At 41.8% G+C, this 18,379-nt stretch overlaps 1 protein-coding gene across 1 annotated transcript; it reads left to right on the top strand.

Annotated features, from left to right (window-relative positions):
- Positions 1-3,919: 3,919 nt before the first annotated feature.
- On the top strand, positions 3,920-17,927 carry tubgcp5 (tubulin, gamma complex associated protein 5). Its single transcript, XM_056277006.1, has 23 exons — positions 3,920-4,245; positions 4,331-4,384; positions 4,470-4,578; positions 5,039-5,135; positions 5,241-5,320; positions 8,832-8,967; positions 9,149-9,266; positions 9,422-9,511; positions 9,759-9,852; positions 9,957-10,227; positions 10,314-10,516; positions 10,627-10,742; positions 10,834-11,102; positions 11,420-11,618; positions 12,353-12,541; positions 12,767-12,949; positions 13,110-13,194; positions 13,282-13,402; positions 14,664-14,815; positions 15,206-15,331; positions 16,366-16,454; positions 17,265-17,365; positions 17,547-17,927. Exons 1-23 carry the CDS (start codon positions 4,112-4,114, stop codon positions 17,591-17,593), a joined length of 3,063 nt encoding a protein of 1,020 aa, XP_056132981.1. The 5' UTR covers positions 3,920-4,111; the 3' UTR covers positions 17,594-17,927.
- Positions 17,928-18,379: the final 452 nt, after the last annotated feature.

Here is an 18,379-nt window from a genome sequence, read left to right as displayed (position 1 = left end):
GGTTCTCGGCCACCTAGGGGGTGGATGAGAGGTAGCTCCCGGTGGCTTAGAAAATTATGGACTGAATATCCCCGCCTCTCTGTTGTTAATGGACTACTCTGCAGGGCGGTGAACCCTCCCCTCACCGGAGATGCTCTGTGTCAGGTTGTCATGCCCTCCTCGGTGGTCCCTGATGTGCTGCAGCATCTGCATGGGGGCTTTACATCGGCACATTTCTCAGTGGAACGTGTGTGGGAACGTGCAAGGAAAACTTGCTACTGGCCTTCCATGTTCAAAGATATTCAACAGTGGTGTGAGCAGTGCATCCCATGTTAAACCCGCAAGGCCCCGGTGCCTAAGCATCATGCACCGATGGGGAGCAACTCGGCCATTCCAGAGAGTGGCAGCTGACATCCTTGAACTGCCAGTGACTTCTAAGGGAAACAGGTATGTGTTAGTAGTGGAAGACTACTTTACCAAGTATGTGAATCTGTATGCTCTCCCTAACCAAATGGCCCAGTCAGTAGCACAGTGTTTGTTTGAAGACTATGTGCTGGTGCATGGCGTTCCTGAAGTGGTCCACAGTGATCAGGGCCGGCAATTTGAAGCTGAGATTGTTCAAAGACTGTGTCAGCTTCTGGGAATTAAGAAAACACGCACTACACCTTATAATCCCAATCACCTTATAATCATTGCTCGCCTGTGGTGGTGAGTGGGACAATTATCTGAAACAGGTGGCTTTCGCCTATAACACATCTGTTCATGCCTGCACCAACTACACTCCGTATTATCTAACTCAGGGACGGGAGGCTCGTGTTCCAGTGGATGTGTTGGTGCCATCTCAGTTGGTGCGTTCGGACTTACCTCTTTCTCATGCTGACTTTGTGGCCTCTCTGGCAGAGAGGCTGGAGACTGCTTTTGCTGGTGCCAGGCAGGGTGGCGCTGACGCTCACGAGAAGCAGAAGTTGTACTATGATGGAACGGTCCGTCACCAGCCGTATGCAGAAGGGGATCTGGTATGGCTGCATAATCCGACAGAGGACCATATGAAATTTGCTCGGAAGGGGCCCTACAGGGTCCTGTCTGTGTTGGGCTCTGAGGGTAAACCTGGACTCACCTATCATATTGGCAGCCCTTTGGACTTTGATGGACAGGGGCAGGTCGTCCATTATGATAGACTGAAACCATACACACTACCGGTGGCTGCTGGTTTTTCAGATAGCCTGCCGGCTTCTCCTCTTCATGCTCCCTCGCTGCTGGACGAGGGGTCGCCAGAGAGGGACTTTGTGGCTGAGGAGCCGCTGGCCTCTGGTGACACAGAGACTGTTCGGATTACAGGCACCAGTGAGCCACTACAGACTGTTGCTCGTTCTGGGAGGATTGTGAGAAAACCACTTCGTTTCAAGGACTTTGTCAGGTTTGGTTAGCTGTTTGAAAAACAAAAAACATCACAGACAAGTCAATATGACTGTTGGAATTTCTGTTGAATGTTTGTCGAGGTCACTTGACATGTTTTTTACTGTGATGGTACATTTTTTTTCTCATATGTATATAGTATGTCTGGATGCTATGGTGTATCAGAACTTTCCGGTGTACGTGGGGCATAGTGTGGCATACTTTATTGAGACTGTGCAGTGACGTGAGGGATAACATGCATAATGTTATTGTTAAGATTTTGTTTTATGGTGTTGGGTTCCGTCTGGGGTTCGCAGATTGATATGCACTTTTTTTGGTTTCAGTGTGTGTTTTCTGCTTTATATATGTACACTGCTCAAAAAAATAAAGGGAACACATAAGCAATGCAATGTAGCTCCAAGTCAATCACACTTTTGAGATATCAACCTGTCCAGTTAGGAAGCAACACTGATTTGTGAATCAATTTCACCTTTTGGTAAATTGTCTAATTTCCACCAGGTGGAAATTAGACAATTTGCAAGACAACCCCTATAAAAGGAATGGATTTGCAGGTGGTGGCCACAGACCATTTGCCTGTCCTCATCTTTTCTGGCCGATCTTTGGTTAGTTTTTCATTTTGCTAGTGCCCTCACCACTAGAGGTGGCATGAGGCGGTATCTGCAACCTACAGAAGTTGCTCAGGTAGTGCAGCTCATCCAGGATGGCACATCAATGCGTGCTGTGGCAAGAAGATTTGATGTGTCTCCCAGCACAGTGTCCAGAGCATGGAGGAGGTACCAGGAGACAGGCCAGTACACCAGGAGACGTGGAGGGGGCCGCAGGAGGACAACGACCCCGCAGCAGGACCGCTATCTGGTCCTTTGTGCAAGGAGAAACAGGAGGAGCACTGCCGGAGCCCTACAAAACGACCTTCAACAGGCAACTAATGTGCAGGTTTCTGCTCAAACAGTGAGAAACAGAATGCATGAGGATGGTATGAGGGCCCGACGTCCACAATTGGGGCCTGTGCTCACAGCCCAACACCGTGCAGCCCGATTGACCTTTGCCAGAGAACATCTTGGTTGGCAGATTCGCCATTGGCGCCCTGTGCTCTTCACAGATGAGAGCAGGTTCACACTGAACACGTGAAAGACGTGAGAGAGTCTGGAGATGCTGTGGAGAACGTTCTGCTGCCTGCAACATCGTCCAGCATGACCGGTTTGGCGGTGGGTCAGTGATGGTCTGGGGAGGCATATCCTTGGAGGGCCGCACAGACCTCTACGTGCTAGCCAGAGGTACCATGACTGCCATTAGGTACCGGGATGAGATCCTCAGACCCATTGTCAGACCATATGCTGGTGCAGTGGCCCCTGGGTTCCTGCTCATGCATGACAATGCTCGTCCTCATGTGGCCAGAGTGTGTCAGCAGTTCCTGTATGTCGAGGGCATTGATGCTATGGACTGGCCTGCACGTTCCCCAGACAAGAATCCAATCGAGCACCTCTGGGACATCATGTCTCGTACCATCCGCCAACGCGATGTCGCACCACAGACTGTCCAGGAGTTGACCGATGCCCTGATCCAGGTCTGGGAGGAGATCCCTCAGGAGACCATCCGTCGTCTCATCAGGAGCATGCCCAGACGTTGTAGGGAGTGCATACAGGCACATGGAGGCCACACACACTACTGAGCCTCATTTTGAATCGTCTTGAAGAATTTCCACAGAAGTTGGATCAGCCTATGTTCTCATTTTCCACTTTGATTTCGAGTATGATTCTGAATCCAGACCTTAATGGGCTAATGATTTTGATTTCCATTGATCATTCTTAGGTTATTTTGCTCTAAACACATTCCTCTGTCTAATAAATAAAGATTTTCAGCTGAAATATTTCATTCATCGAGGTCTATATTGTGTTTTTAGGTGTTCCCTTTATTTTTTTGAGCAGTATATATTTAGGAGGACAGGTTGATAATGTTTTGGACAAGCCTGTGTTTTTTTGCACTTATAGCGTTACTGTTTTGAAACGAGGACGTTTCTTTTTGTGGGAGGGGAGGTATGTAACCTATTTTTCTGGACTTAGCCTGTTAGTGATTTTAAGTTCCTGTTATAAGCTGTTGCCACAGTATATGCCTTGAGCTCTTATTTTGAAGGCTGAAGAGAGAGCGGAAGTGCTGTACGCAGTGTTGTTGCTGTGGAGTTCTGTTGGGGGAAGAATCCAAATAAAGTGGTCCTCGTGTGAAAGTGGAACCTCCGTATTTGTTATTTTATAGTTTCATACAGTATAGGCGACATCTGCAAACCCTCGGTTACACCAGCGTGCTACATTTTAAATACAAGATTGGAGGCTGAAAGTAAAATAATTATATATTATGGAAAGCTTAGCTGTAAAATTACAGCTTAAAACAGATACATTTTATGTAATCTAAAATGTTTTTGCATTTAAAAAAATCGAAAAAAAATGCGGAAAGTTCAGCAGCAAAATATAGGGCTTTAGTTACGCGCATGCGCACTTACCCTCACAGGAAGTTTACATTCGAGGTAAAATGCGCGGAGTTTATGAGAACATGAGCTAATGGATGAATACACAAACGTATGCAATGAGTGTTATTATATCATACAGCGTAATACTACACGCGTTAAGGACACGTATCTTATGATTGCCACACATTTATCCCAATCGGTTGCCGTAAACATTGGTTAATATTTAGCTAGCAGTAACAGCTCTGCAACATCAACATGTCACACTGGACCAAATTCGAAAAGGAGACTGAGAGCGAAACCAAGAATTTGATCAAATGTATGAGCGGGATCCAAGATGAGGATGATCAAAACTTCCAGCTGGCACTGAAATTCGCTTGGTCTAACTTCAAGTAAGTAATGACAGGACAGTTTAAAAAAAATTTTTTTTTACTAACGATGTAGATGCTCAAACTGTCGTGTCTCAATACGTCTCAGGTTCCACCGTTACCTTGATGTTGACAGCCATAAAATCCAGCGTAGTATAAGTGGGTAAGTAGGTCTGTCATGATCGTCCTCACAAAACAAGTCGAGTGTTTTGTATGACATCGTCAAGCATAATTTTCATGTCCCCTAGGATTTACGAAAAGCTCATGGTACACTCTGACATATGTAAAGCTGAGAGCTGGTCGAGACTGACTGAAGAATTCTTGAACTCTCCTTTACCAAACACAGAGGGGACTAAGGTATGGCAACTGGATGAACTAACAGGATAACACCACCCATAATAGAGTGAGGGTCCAAGTCAACACAGCCCACAACTCAAAGCCCTGATGTGTACCAGCTGTCTCCTCACCTAATCCTTCTCCATCAATTATTATTCCACTGACAGAACAATTGTTTTAATATCTGTTGTCTTGACATTGTAGCTATGTGCTGTGCCGTTTTTGTGGGTTGTGCTGAATTTCGGAGAAAGAGGGTATCAGCTAAATGCTTAAAATAACTGTACCAAGATGAAGATGAAACTTACAGTACTTGTACTTACCACTTACTGCAGGGTCAATGCTGGTAGCTGCAAAATTACTAATTCAGTGTAGCTTAACAGCACCCATCATTGCTCACATTTACAGTACATTAATACTTTTGTGCTATGCTTTTGTACTTAGTGGAACTGTCAGAAACCATTCAATGCTGTTTGATTTTTAGACTGATGTTCATCATAGTATCCTTTCACTATTGCTCTTCTTATCGGGGTCCCCATCAAACACAAATTTCACTGAGAGACCCAGGTTGAAAGAGGCTGGTGAGTCCTTTGCATGGCTGTTTCATATCCCTTGCAGTATTTTTAAGCCTTTTGAACTGTTTATCTATCAAGCTAACCATTATGCCTCAACTTTTGTCTGTCCAGAGCAAGAGGATCATTTTGATTGGGCTAAATATTTGATAGAAGGCGAGGACATAGACATTGGACCTTTCCCAGATACGCCTGTGAGTAAATCATACATAGCTGTTTATTAAGCTGAGATGTTTGGTACTGTGTGGATGATAAAGGTAATCAGTTAACTACCTCCTGTTGGTACATTACAATTTGTGAACCTATGTCCTCAAAAATAATCCCGTGTGTAATTCAAGAGCACTTTTGGCATTACAGTCTATCTTGTTATCTGGTTTCAACAGAAAGCAATAATCATAGTAGAAATAAAAGACCAGTGTAACAGAGACTTACAGTTTTTTACGATCGCTTAGCACAATTTTGAAAACAGGACTCATTTTGTCAAAACACTACACACAATTCACAGAACCACACACATAAGTAGCAGAAAAGCTCAAATCTTTTGCAAAATGAAACACTTCATTCAAAACTATACAATAATTTATAAAAACCCAGTTTTATCCCCGTATGGCACACACCGATGGCACATCCAATGTAGCGAATTCAGTGGGGCAGCCGGAAACCGCCGCAGCCAGGACACGAACCCATGTCTCCCGCACCACGAGCGACTACGTTAACCAGTCGACTAAAGGGTCCGATCCGTTAGCCAAGGGCTAATGAGTTTACTTATCCGTGGTCGTTACACTACCCCTCTCCTTCGGGAACTGTGTCCCCGCGCTTCAGCATATCAGCTCCCTCACACCTCTGGGCGCACGCGCTTCTGATGGCCTCACGGTCTCACCATCCCACTTCTGACACTAATGTAGCACAATACAGTTTGATTCTGTTTGAACCAGTTACACACCACTGTGCTCAATCTAAAACACTTTTAGCATTTCTACTTTTCTAATATACTGTGGGTTTGGGCTTTTTCAGAGATATTGTTAGAGTAAAAGTACATGAGTATATTGACCAAACACAACACACAAGACCAGTCTGCACACTGAGGAAAATATTTATTTCGTGCCTCATTGTAAAATCAGCTAATGCATCTATGCATTTCCAAAAGTTGCATTTTGCGTTGAAAATCAGAACAGCACATATTCTAAATAGAATATAGTACATAAACACAGCAAAAACATTTGTGGAGACAAAAAAGAAAGCATGAATAAAAACATCATCTCTTCGCCTAGCTGGATCTAGCCATGGCACTTCGTCCACATCACAGGCTATATCCTCTCTCGCAAGACAGAGAGGGAAGAATCGTCTTGAATGGTGAATCCATCGTTGGACAGACCCTGCATCAATTGGGTCGCAAGCCTCCTCCATGGCTTGAATGAGGGGTATCCTGTCATAGGGCTGGAGATCGTAAACCCTCCACCACCAGGCCAAAAAAAAAAAAAAAAACCCTCCTCAATGGGGTTAAGGAAGAGAGAGTATGGTTGGAGGTACTGAAGTGAAAATTGTGGATGCCGATGAAACCAGTTTTGGACCAAAGGAGATCGGTGGAAAGATACATTGTCCCAGATGACAATGTATATCATCCGCTCTGCATCCATTCGGTCTTTTGCTTTGACAATGTTGTTTAGTCTGTTTAAAAATGTGAATATGTGGGCTGTGTTGTAAGGACCTAAGTTGGCATGGCAGTTGAGGGCCCCATTCTGTGTGATTGCAATGCACATTGTGATGTTGCCACCCATGTTGGCCTGGGACATTCAAAATAGCTCTGTGGCCAATGATGTTTCTCCCTCTTCTTCTTACTTTTGTCAGGTTAAATCAAACATTATCCATGAAGATAAATTCATGCAGGATTGCATTGGTATCCATTTTGCAAAACTGAAAAAAAGACAGCGTTGTGTGTAGTTCAATATAGGCCTAAGATAAATTTACATGTAAAAAGGTTCTGTGTGCAATGCACATTACTGAAGTGTACATTACTTATCTCCAGATATTAATGCCGCAGGTCTTTTACTCGCTCAGAATCTTTCAAATGGCTCTCAGTAGAGTGTTTCATCTGTATGTGATCTTTTTAAAGGATTCGCCCTAGTGTTGATAGAGAAACCTGATGGACATTATTGAAAACTTTGTGGTCACTGAGGATGTTTGAAGTTCTCTGAGGCATATTATATTATTGGCCAAAGCCATGTTTATGATAGCTCTCTCTTGTTCCTCTGAGAATGTGGGGCCCCTTCCTCCTTGACGTTCTCGACCCTCAATCCTATGTAGACCAATTAAAATACATGTAAAATGTCACAGGACAGCGTGCATTGTTTCAAACATGGAATGCAGTGAATGGGTACCAAAAAGTACTGATGCAGTGCATATAATAGGCTACATTATACTGATTTTACTGTAGACAATAGAGAAAAGTTGTTTTTCACCTGTGCTTTTTGTCAAAATGTCTGAAGTACTGTTGCAATAGTATATCTGCTGAGGTTGGGCTGAACTCTCTGTCCAGCCTCTCTCTCAATATCAACCCATGGTTTACAACATGGTCAACCAATGTTGCTCGAATCTCATTTCATCTTTGTCCACGTCCTTCTCCGGGTCTACCTCTTCCACTTACTGCAGCGTTGCCTTCCATTTTTGTTGAAGACTGGTACACTCTGTTGCCTTTTTATAGTGCTTATGTCTGATTGGTGAGTCTACAATTAAGCACCTAAGTGCCTGTACACCTGGCGGCTGTGTTTGATCATTTGGTTAATAGGTGTGGTATTTTGAAAGGCAGTGCCTTGTAATGGCGTCATGTTTAGATTTCTGTGTCTAATGTAGAGAAGTATTTTGCAAAACACTGTGTTTAGTGTCACTTGCCCTAAACTTAACCTCCCAACCTTAACCTCAGTGTGTGGACGCGGAGGGGGTTTCTTGTACTCGAGGACATTTCTTGAACTGGCAAGTAGGCATTTCTTGTACTGATTTGTGCGTGTGTTGTACTTTGGGGGCATTTCTTGTATGTTGGGCCCCTGTATTGCAGTCCGCAGACAGATGCTGTTGGCCAGCGGGGCCAGCCCTACATTCGCGAATGTCTGTCAGTGATCATGTTAGAGTGACTGAGTGAGCAAATTACATGATTGAGCCGCTAGATCAGGTGACCAACGACGTCTGAAGTTACACGACTGGTCGGCCGACCAATGACATCACTGGTAAACAGGGAAGCGGGAGTTTCCCTATTGGTCATTGCTCTTTCGAAATTAATCAGCGCAGTGGTTCTGACTCATTCCACATTTATCGCATGCTAATGAACAGACTATATTGCTGCTTGTGGATACTACTGAAATGCTAAGAGAGGAATGTTTAACAACAATATTACTGGGACCACTACAGAACATCGCAGATGCACATTTAATATCCAGTAATTCCCATTATAGACACTACCACTGACTATCCCTGTAACAAATTGGCCACAATTTCAAACACTGACCATACATGGTCCAACCATATACTAGGTTTTGACCTAGTCTTGTTAATTTTAGTGCGTAAGCAATCGTAAAAAAAAACTGTAATTTTGTTGTTATTAGATACATTGTAATAAATCAGAAATTGTACTCCTGCTGTCCTAGTCCCAGTTTGGAACCTATATTGTATCTCCACCTATGTGTTTAATATGTTGGGGGGGTTTTTTTGAAGGAGTGGTCTGAGGAAGAGAATGACGAGGAAGACAGCCAACAGCCAATCAGCAGGGGGGACTCTGGCATCCAGGTGGACAGAACTCCTCAGGAGGATCAGGAGAACACAAATAAAACTGTTCCAGTCACATGGACAGGTGTGAACCAATTGCACATCAAAATTATATAATGAAATGTGATGAAAACATTATTGATTTTGATATATACGTGCGTTGCTACCTACTGATAATATTAAACTCTAATTTTTTTGGGTTCTAGTGAGTTTGTATTGAAACTTCTTTGAATCTTTCAACAAATTAATTTTTATTGCTATTACAGTAGGTGAGCCTGATGCCCGTGCGTGGCTTGAGCAGCATGTGGTGACACCGTATTGGGTAGCTCACGCCCCTCGTTTCTCTCACAGTTTACATTTACACTCCAACTTGCTCAATGTTTGGTAAGGCACTTTTACATTCATGCCTTGAAATAGAAATGCAGCATGCGTGTTTTGTATGAAAAAGACTCACACAAGGTGCTATGTAAATGGTAGTCGTTGAAAAATGCTTACTCAACATTAACGCTTAATATATTATCTCTATTCTCTTTCCCCAGGGACCAACACTTATATAACACTGATCCATTATATCTGCCAGAAGAAAAGTCCTTTGTCACAGAGACTCAAGTTATACGGGAGACATTATGGTAAGAGGGGAGGCTTTTCAAGTGTTTGATTGTAAGTAAACATGCTTAATGTACAAACTGGTTAAGAAGGTTGTCCCCCCACTCTCAGACATAATCACTTTTAAGGGGCTTTTAAATCTTCTGATCCTTTGAGTCCTTTTTGACTAACACTGGGTAATTGCTGTGAATTCATATGCTAATGTAGGTGTTTTCAGTTTGTCTCGTCTTTCTTGTTAACTGAGCTGCAACTTCGGGATTGTGGTTACAGGCTTCTCTCTGGTCTGAAGAAACACTTTATATTTCAACATCATGATGGGAAAGTGTCAGTAAGGAATAATGTAGTAGTGACTCATCTGACCAGTGTAAGTATCAGAGTCTGAAAATTGCTTGTTATTTTTTAATGGCCACTTAGATACATTTGCATGGCCCCCATCTGACTTCAGTCATCTCTCTTTCTGCACTTCAGAATTGCTTGCGCTCTGTCCTGGAACATATAGCTGTGTATGGTCAGGCAGTCTTTAGGCTGCAAAAGTTCATAGATGAGGTGACTGGATACAACTCTGAGCCATGTCCTCCTGGCTCTGGCTCTGGCTCTGGCTCAGGCTCATCCCATAGCTCCAAGAAGGGCTCTGAGCCTCCCTTCAGGACCTATCAGGCCTTTGTCTGGTCACTCTATAAGTACTTCACCAGCTTCAAAGAGGAGTTGACTACAATAGAGAAAGAACTCATATGCAAAGGCAAGTGTCTTTAGCATTTCTATCAGTTTGGTCAGTGAGGGGTTTGTGTCCTGGCTGATATGTTCCTGATATATTCCCTCTTGTAGATGAGACAGTGACCTTGTCTGCTGTTCTGGAGCGACTCAGCCCTCACTTGGCACAGATCAAAGTGCTGCACAAAGTTTTTTGTACTGGAGTCGCCGAAGTCCCCCCAGAGACCCCCAACGTTGTGCGGGCTTCACACTTGCTCAACACCCTTTACAAGGCTATCATTGAATATGATAGTGTTGGGGAGGCATCAGAGCAAGCTGTGAGTTTATCCAGGGTATTCATGGTCGAAAATCTCATTTATTTGTCCTCTGATGTTCTAAGGAAATTAAAACCAGTCATACAATCAGTTCTGCTTGCTGTCTGTCCTAGGTGGCACTATTATTTTCATTGTGGACAGAGACAGTCAGACCATACCTGGAGATTGTTGATGAATGGATAGTTCATGGACACCTATTTGACCCAGCCAAAGAGTTTATCATCCAAAGGTACCTAGTATGGACATTTGACTCTCTTTCAAAAAGAACCACTGAGTATTTGTTCCAACCTGAGTTGTTAGCCCAACATTTCCTTGCACAGGAACAAGGATGTGCCAGTAAACCACAGGGACTTCTGGTATGCCACTTACACATTGTACAGCGTGTCCGAGACAGTGGAAAATGAGGAGAAGCTTAATGACGCTGCCAGTGGGAGCTCTGGAGGGGATCAGGGCTCCAGCAGCAGGCAGCTCACCATGGTGTCCTTCCTCAAACCTGTCCTGAAGCAGATTATCATGGCTGGAAAGTCCATGCAGCTGCTCAGAAATTTAGACTGCAAGGAGACTGAGCCATGTCAAAGCTCCTCTAGAGGTCAGTGTTTGTCTAATGGCTGCTGAGTGCAATGGGATTTCCCACCCCCCTTTGCTCAGTGGTTTGTTGTTCAATGTTTGGGTGATATTTCAGGGGGTTTCATAGGTTTTTGTTTAATTCATAAGAATGAAAATTGGGGAACATCTTAGTCTAACATACCCATGCATGTCAAATGTATAAATAATTACATTGTTTTGGGTAAGTAACGCACACAAAATAGATGCAGATTTTTCTTTTTCAATAACAATGTATCACAATAAGTACAGACTTTTAATCCTGTGCAAGGGATCCCTGATCTCCTTAAATGCATGTTTCAGATGCTGAGAGGAAGAGTTTATACACACTGTTCCTCGAGTCAGTGCAGTCACGTCTATGCAGTCGTGAGCAATCACCAACAGATACAATTACTGAGCAACAGGCCACCAAGAGGAGCCTTATAAAGATGCAGTCCATTGTGGCACAGCACCTGCAGATCAATGATGTCCATGATCCACTGTTGGCCATCAATTTTGCAAGGTAATCTATGACCAAAACAATAGTATTACTTTTTAGGGATGAAGCTGGTGCTCTTTTCCCTGGCCAGCATACTATGAGTGCATTAAAAAAGGTTGAATTTCACCTAAGACAAATGCAGAATGATTTTTGGACATCAACAGGAAAGGAGATTTTTTTTCAGTGGTTGTGTTTAGGTTGATATAGGTATGTAAATATATGTATTTTTGTGTTCAAAACTACATGAAAGCTAATTTTAAGTCTTTTGTAGATCCATGTAGGATTTAAAAATGCAGGATTTTGAAATAGTTAGGGAAATGTTTCAAACAATTTTTCTATTTTCAGCATTAAGAAAAATTTCTGTTTTAGGGCATGCAAAGAAAAGGGCAACAACTTTAGGGTGACCAGATTTTCAAATTCCCAAACCGGGACCCTAAAAAGTGTACCGCACATTCATGCACGCGCACACACATGCATGCGCTCACAAGCTTCTCTGTCTCGCCGGACATGATACATTGAAGGAATTTTATCCCCTCCCACCAAAAAATTTTACAGATATTTGTCGGGACTTGGGACACCCAGCTTGAAACCGGGACAATCCTGAACAAACCGGGACGTCTGGTCACCCTACAAGTTGAAAATGGAATAATTTTAGAAAAAATGACAGTCTCTGCATCAGTCTTGACATATTTCAGTTTGCACAGTGCAGAAAGGATGTTCTGGATGTGAAGGAGATTTTGACAAACTGCTTCCCTCAGGCTCTACCTGGAGCAGAGTGACTTCCATGAGAGGTTTTCCGGAGGGGATTTCATAGTAGACCGTTCATCTCAGTCTGTGACTTGCCAGACATTTGAATTGACCCTGCGCTCTTGTCTTTACCCTCACATTGAGAGGCGGTACATTGAGTGTTGCGGGAACCTTATGAAGACACTGAAGAAGGACTACAAGTAAGTGTTGGTCATACAGCTATTGCATCATACAAGATATACTGCATTTGCTCTTGTGTTTATTTTACTCTATTATTAGTCTTAAAGTTCTTTCGTTGTGTCTTTTATTGCCTTTTATGTTTTATTTTCTTCTTCACGTACTTTGTGCTATATGCATAAACTTCACTTCCTGAGGTACGTTAAGTTTACTTCACTCTGTTCTTCTGTTTCTGATGTATCCCACAGATTGTTGGAATACCTACAAGCTATGAGGAACTATTTTCTCCTGGAGGCTGGAGATACTATGTATGACTTCTATACAGCCATCTTTGACAAAGTGCTAGAAAAGGAAAGCTGGCAACAGCTCTCTTTTCTCAATGTGCAGCTGCAGGAGGCAGTTGGGCAGCGCGACCCAGAGGACAGTAGCAGGTAGTGCATGAATATAATTTATGTAAGAATTAAAGAGAATTTGTTTTTCCTATTTATCCAGTTTTATTGGATGTTTTTAAAAATGCTAGTTTCAGAAGCCCTGTAAATAGTCAAGTTAATAGAGCTATGCCTTGTTCAACTGCATACTTACGCATTACAGGTTATCCATTTTCTTGGAGACCATAGACCCTGCCAGGAAAAAGCAGCCTGTGAATAATCTAGATGTGCTCACCTTGAGTTACAAGGTAAGCAAGGTGAATGTGTTTTCTTATATTTTCAGGGTTCAGTTCAAAACTTGCAGACTTCACATTGTCTTAATTTTTGCCTTCTAGGTTCCCTGGCCTGTTGACATTGTGATCAGCTCTGAGTGTCAGAGGATCTACAATCAAGTGTTTCTTCTTCTGCTGCAGATTAAATGGGCAAAATACAGTTTAGACACACTGCGATTCAGTGGTATGTTTTTTGGGAAGCACAGTTCAAAGAAAAATGACAAAAAAAGAAACATGAAGTTCATACATACATACACACACACACACACAGACACTCACACATTAGTGTGTGTACGTATATAAAAAACTCCTCTCACCCATGTGGGTGGTATTTGTATCTTCCTCATTCTCATATCCTCTACCAGAGGTCTGGGAGTTTCAGTAGCTTAGCTGTTCCTAGAACTGCACTCTTCTGGACAGAGATCTCATATGTTACTCCTGAAGTCTGTTAGAGCCACTCTCCCAACTTGGGGGTCACAGCCCCGAGTGCTCCTATCACCACTGGGACCACCTGCCTTCATTCTCCATGTCCTCTCTAGTTCCTCTTTCAGCCCATGATACTTCTCCATCTTCTCATATTCCTTCTTCTTGATGTTGCTGTCAGCTGGGATTGCTATATCTATTACCACCGCAGCCTTCCGTTCTTTGTCCATCACCAGTGGTTTGTTGGCCAGTACTTGTTTATCTGTCTGTATCTGGAAGTCCCACAGGATCTTAGCCCTGTCATTCTCAACTACCCTTTGCAGTTCCTCACATCTGGACTTGGGCACCTCCAGCTTGTATTTGGCGCAGATATTCTTATACATGATTCCTGCAATTTGGTGGTGCCGCTCAGAGTATGCTGTCCCTGCTAGCATCTTACACCCTGTACTGTGTGCTGGACTGTCTCAGGCATTTTTACACAGTCTGCACCTTGGGTCCTGTCTGTTGAGGTGGATCCCTGCTTCTATATACCTGGTGTCTGCTCCTTGTGCTGCTATGATAAAGGCCTCAGTGCTGTCCTTCAGTCCTCCCTTTTCCAGCGATTGGTAGGATTTGCTGCTGATGTCAGCCACTTCTGGTATCCCTCAGTGGTACACCCCACAGTGGGGCTTGTCCTGCCATGGCTCTACTACTGCTTCCTTTACCTGCATTCCCTATCTCTCTGAGTTGTGTGAGACATTCTTGTAGCAGTTTGCTATCACACATATTTGTGTGTGTATGTGTGTGTGTGTGTGTGTGTATATATATATATATATATATATATGTGTGTGTGTGTGTGTGTGTGTGACAGTGAAACATGGTCTTAAAAAAACTCTGTTGTGCTTAATAGCAGAGGACAAATTATTTGTCCAATTTTTTGAGAATGTAGTGTGGAGAATCTGTTTATTTTAGACTTTTTTTTAATCTCCCTTTTGCCTCTCAAATAATTTCCTCTTGTATTGGTGTGTGTTTCATTCCCATAGATTTGACTGTGGTCACCAAGAAACTGGATGGAAACACAGCTGAGGAAGCAACATTCAAAGAACCTATGAATCAACAGATTCACCGGATGTGTCTGCTGCGGGTCAAATTGATGCACTTTGTCAACAGTCTGCACAACTACATCATGACTAGAGTAAGTCTAAAGACAGACCATGAAATGATGCTGCATATCACTGTTGTCATGATAAAAATACAATGTTAGGGGTTTACAAAAAAGTTCTTATTTTCTTATTGACATCTCTGTTTATGTTGAAATGCTAGTATGTGTGTTTTGTATAGGTTTCATGAGCCTAAGGGTTATGGTTGAAATTTAATCAGCCATTAGCTGTTGGTATTACAGAATATCAAATAATTATTCATCCACTTATCGTGTCCAAGTTTTTCAAAATACAAGGCTTTACACAACAGGAGTAATCTATTCTTTACTTCATATATCTAAATCAATTCATAAAGTTGTAGATTAACATATGAAGTGAAAATCGATGTTAACTGAATTATCTATGGCCAAACTGTGTCTTGGTAGATCCTGCATAGCACTGGGTTAGAGTTTCAGCACCAGGTACAGGACGCCAAGGACCTGGACCAGCTGATCAAGATCCATTACAGATACCTGTCAACCATTCATGACCGCTGTTTGCTGAGGGAGAAGGTAAACATGCACCCAATAAAGAGTGTCGTCAGGTCCTGAAAAAAGTTCGGAAACATCCTAAATCCCATTATCTAAACTCAAGGCTTTAAAATTACTGTCAGAGTACAGTTGCTAAAGGCAGATTAAGTCTTGTAGCGTTTTTTTCATCATCTGAATTTACCAAGGCGTGCCCGAGCTGTCAAACCAAGTTCAATTCGGCCTTGGTCACGGGAGGAAAAATCTGAGTTTTCGAGTCTGGCTTGTTGAGTTTCTCATACACACGATGTTGCTCTTAATTGCCTCTACAAGTGGATTTCTCTATTCAGCTCTCCTCTTTCTGAAGTTTTTCATCCTCTTTTGGAATGCTCTCCATCTCTGGAAGTGTATCAGTTGATATCTCATGTTCACATAAGAGTGAAACATAATAAAAAAACAACACTACTGCCACAACCTCCTCCACTGGCTCCGGCTGTTGTTTATGGTGCAAAACATTACATGAAAAATTGATGTACCAGTATAGCCATTGCTTTTTAACAGCATATGTTCAGACCTTTGCCGTTTTTGAAGTTCAGTGGAAACTGAAACAACAGCTAGTCTCAGAATTTGCATAGGTTTTGGAAAGTTTCAGATGCAGAAAGCTTCAGGTTAGCTTTTACAGTCAAACAGGGCCATTAAATAGTTATTGAAATCTTTGGGATGAAAAATCAACTTCATCATACCTTTATTCTGATAGCTCTAAAGTTGTTTTTATTTTCACATCAGTCTCACCTGCGAATTCGGTTTTATACATTTTTCTAACAAGCATTAAATGATGGTGTTAAAATGTCATAAATATAACATAGCAAAACTTGCAGACACCCTGCGAGAACAGGTTTAGTCATAATGCGAATCCCTATAGAATTACTCCTGAAATAAAAATTATGCTTAGGATTTATTTTTTGTGATGTTGTCTTGTCATATTCTGCTCATATGAACTGATATGATTGGGTTGGGTTAGTTCTGCAGTTGCATTTGTGTCAGTTTGTTTATCCACTCAGCACTTGATGTTTCCTCAGGTCAGTTTTGTGAAGGAGGCAATAATGAAGGTTCTCAATCTAGTGCTTATCTTCTCTGATCGATGGCAAGCCGGATTTGGTGCTTGGAAGTAAGTGTTCTCATATAAACTGTTGAGAGAAATTGTGTCTTACATTTTGGTAAGATTATGTATGTATGTATGTATGTATGCTTGCATGTATGCTTGCATGTATGCTTGCATGTATATCTATGATCCAAATTTAACATTAAGAAAAATAAACTATATTTTAAGACACCAAGTAGAACAAACCCTCAAGAAATTTGACCTCAAGAAATTTGGTTAATTGGTGCTGACACATTACAGGACAGTTACACAACACAAGGATTGAAACATTGCACAACTGAATTCAAGAGGAACTCACATAAACTCTTACGTAACAGTTTCAGTATAATTGGTTGCTTTTCTTTCAGTGTCTAAGTTATAAATAAATCATTTCAGCTGCAGTGGCTGTGCTTATGGAGTGATCATTAAGGTTAAATTCTGGCATTTGAGCAGGCCAAATTAGATTTGATTTGAACTAATTTGGAAGATTAACAATTTCTAATGTGCAATTCTGCAGTTTGTTCAGTTTTGTTTTTCTGTGGGGGTACTACTAACCATATGGACCAATATGTGAAGTCAAACCTTACCTGTAAACCAGTGTTGCTTGTTGCCCCAATGACCCATTTAACTGCATCTGGTTCAGTGTAATGAATTACTTATTCTCAACACGTTATGCTTTAAATGAAAAATAAATGTAATGTATATTAAACCTTCACGTTTTTCTTACCATTATTGATATGAACAAAATACCAACCATTGCCTGTACTTTTCTGTTCTTATTTAGCTTTCTTGACTTGCCTTTTGTATTGAGATATTGTGTTTATCTTTGAATTTCAGGATAGAGTCCATAGATAAGATGGAGTCAGATTTCAAAAACTGTCACATGTTCCTTGTGACTATACTGAACAAAGCTGTGTGCCGTGGCTCATTTCCTCATTGTGAGTAAAACATGGGCCCGTTATTGAATCCATGAAAACTTATTTGATCCAAGGAAACAAGTGCTTTTACTAATGCTTCAAGATTCATTTGTCGGTCCCTGAAACTGTGCAGTTTATATTTTGCTTAGACAGGGATGTTTTTTTTTTAAACCATATTGATTTTCCTCGTTTCCTCCTCCAGTGGAGTCTCTCGCCCTGTCTCTGATGGCTGGTTTTGAGCAGTGCTGAGGGCAGGCTGACGTATGGATGTTTTTGCCTGACATCTGAACTCGACTGTGTGGTTCTCTGTCTCATCCCTCCTGTCTGTGACTGCAGTCGTTGTTCAGTGATAACTTGCATCATAACATGTGAGATGTGTGATTATGTCACTGTCTGCACTGCAATAGATGTAGGACTTGGGCAACCTGGTGTCACAGAGTGCTGTGTGTCTTTTGAAGACAGAATTCGTACATACCCTTTGTGCACATTTAGAGCTCTCTATGGCAGCTTCTAGTTTTGTATATTTTTTTTTACATCCTGTCATGTTTTTTGTGATTAACATGTACATATTATGCACAATAAATCCTGCACAATGCTTTCAGTGTATGCCATGTCAGTTGTCAATATCATTCCTTTACTGACCGATTGTAGCTTAAGCATGTAAATCAATTTTTTTAAGCTAATTTGACACTTTAATATATTTCATGAAGAAATTTGCTTTCATCACTGAGTGGAATAAGGAAAATTGAGGATAGTTTGCAACTTAAACATGAAATGGTGCATTTTTCATTAATGTGTTTTCTTAAAATTAAATATGTGATAGAGTAATTAGCAAGGTAACAAAGCCAATCACAGGTCAAGATATATTTCAAAAGTTTGCTGTCACATTAATTCCAAAGTGAATAATATGCCCTTTTCCCCCATCACCAACTCAATGCCAGCAATAAATATCAAAAATAGGTCTACTGTTTGAAGGATAACTATCCATATCAGTGGGCCTATCAGTCTACCATCATGCAGACATATTAGATTTTG

This window comes from Lampris incognitus, chromosome 3 (genome assembly GCF_029633865.1).
Source record: "Lampris incognitus isolate fLamInc1 chromosome 3, fLamInc1.hap2, whole genome shotgun sequence".
Taxonomy (NCBI): domain Eukaryota; kingdom Metazoa; phylum Chordata; class Actinopteri; order Lampriformes; family Lampridae; genus Lampris; species Lampris incognitus.
The sequence above is the reverse complement of the archived record's forward strand: the minus strand, read 5'-3'. Positions and strand labels throughout refer to the sequence as shown.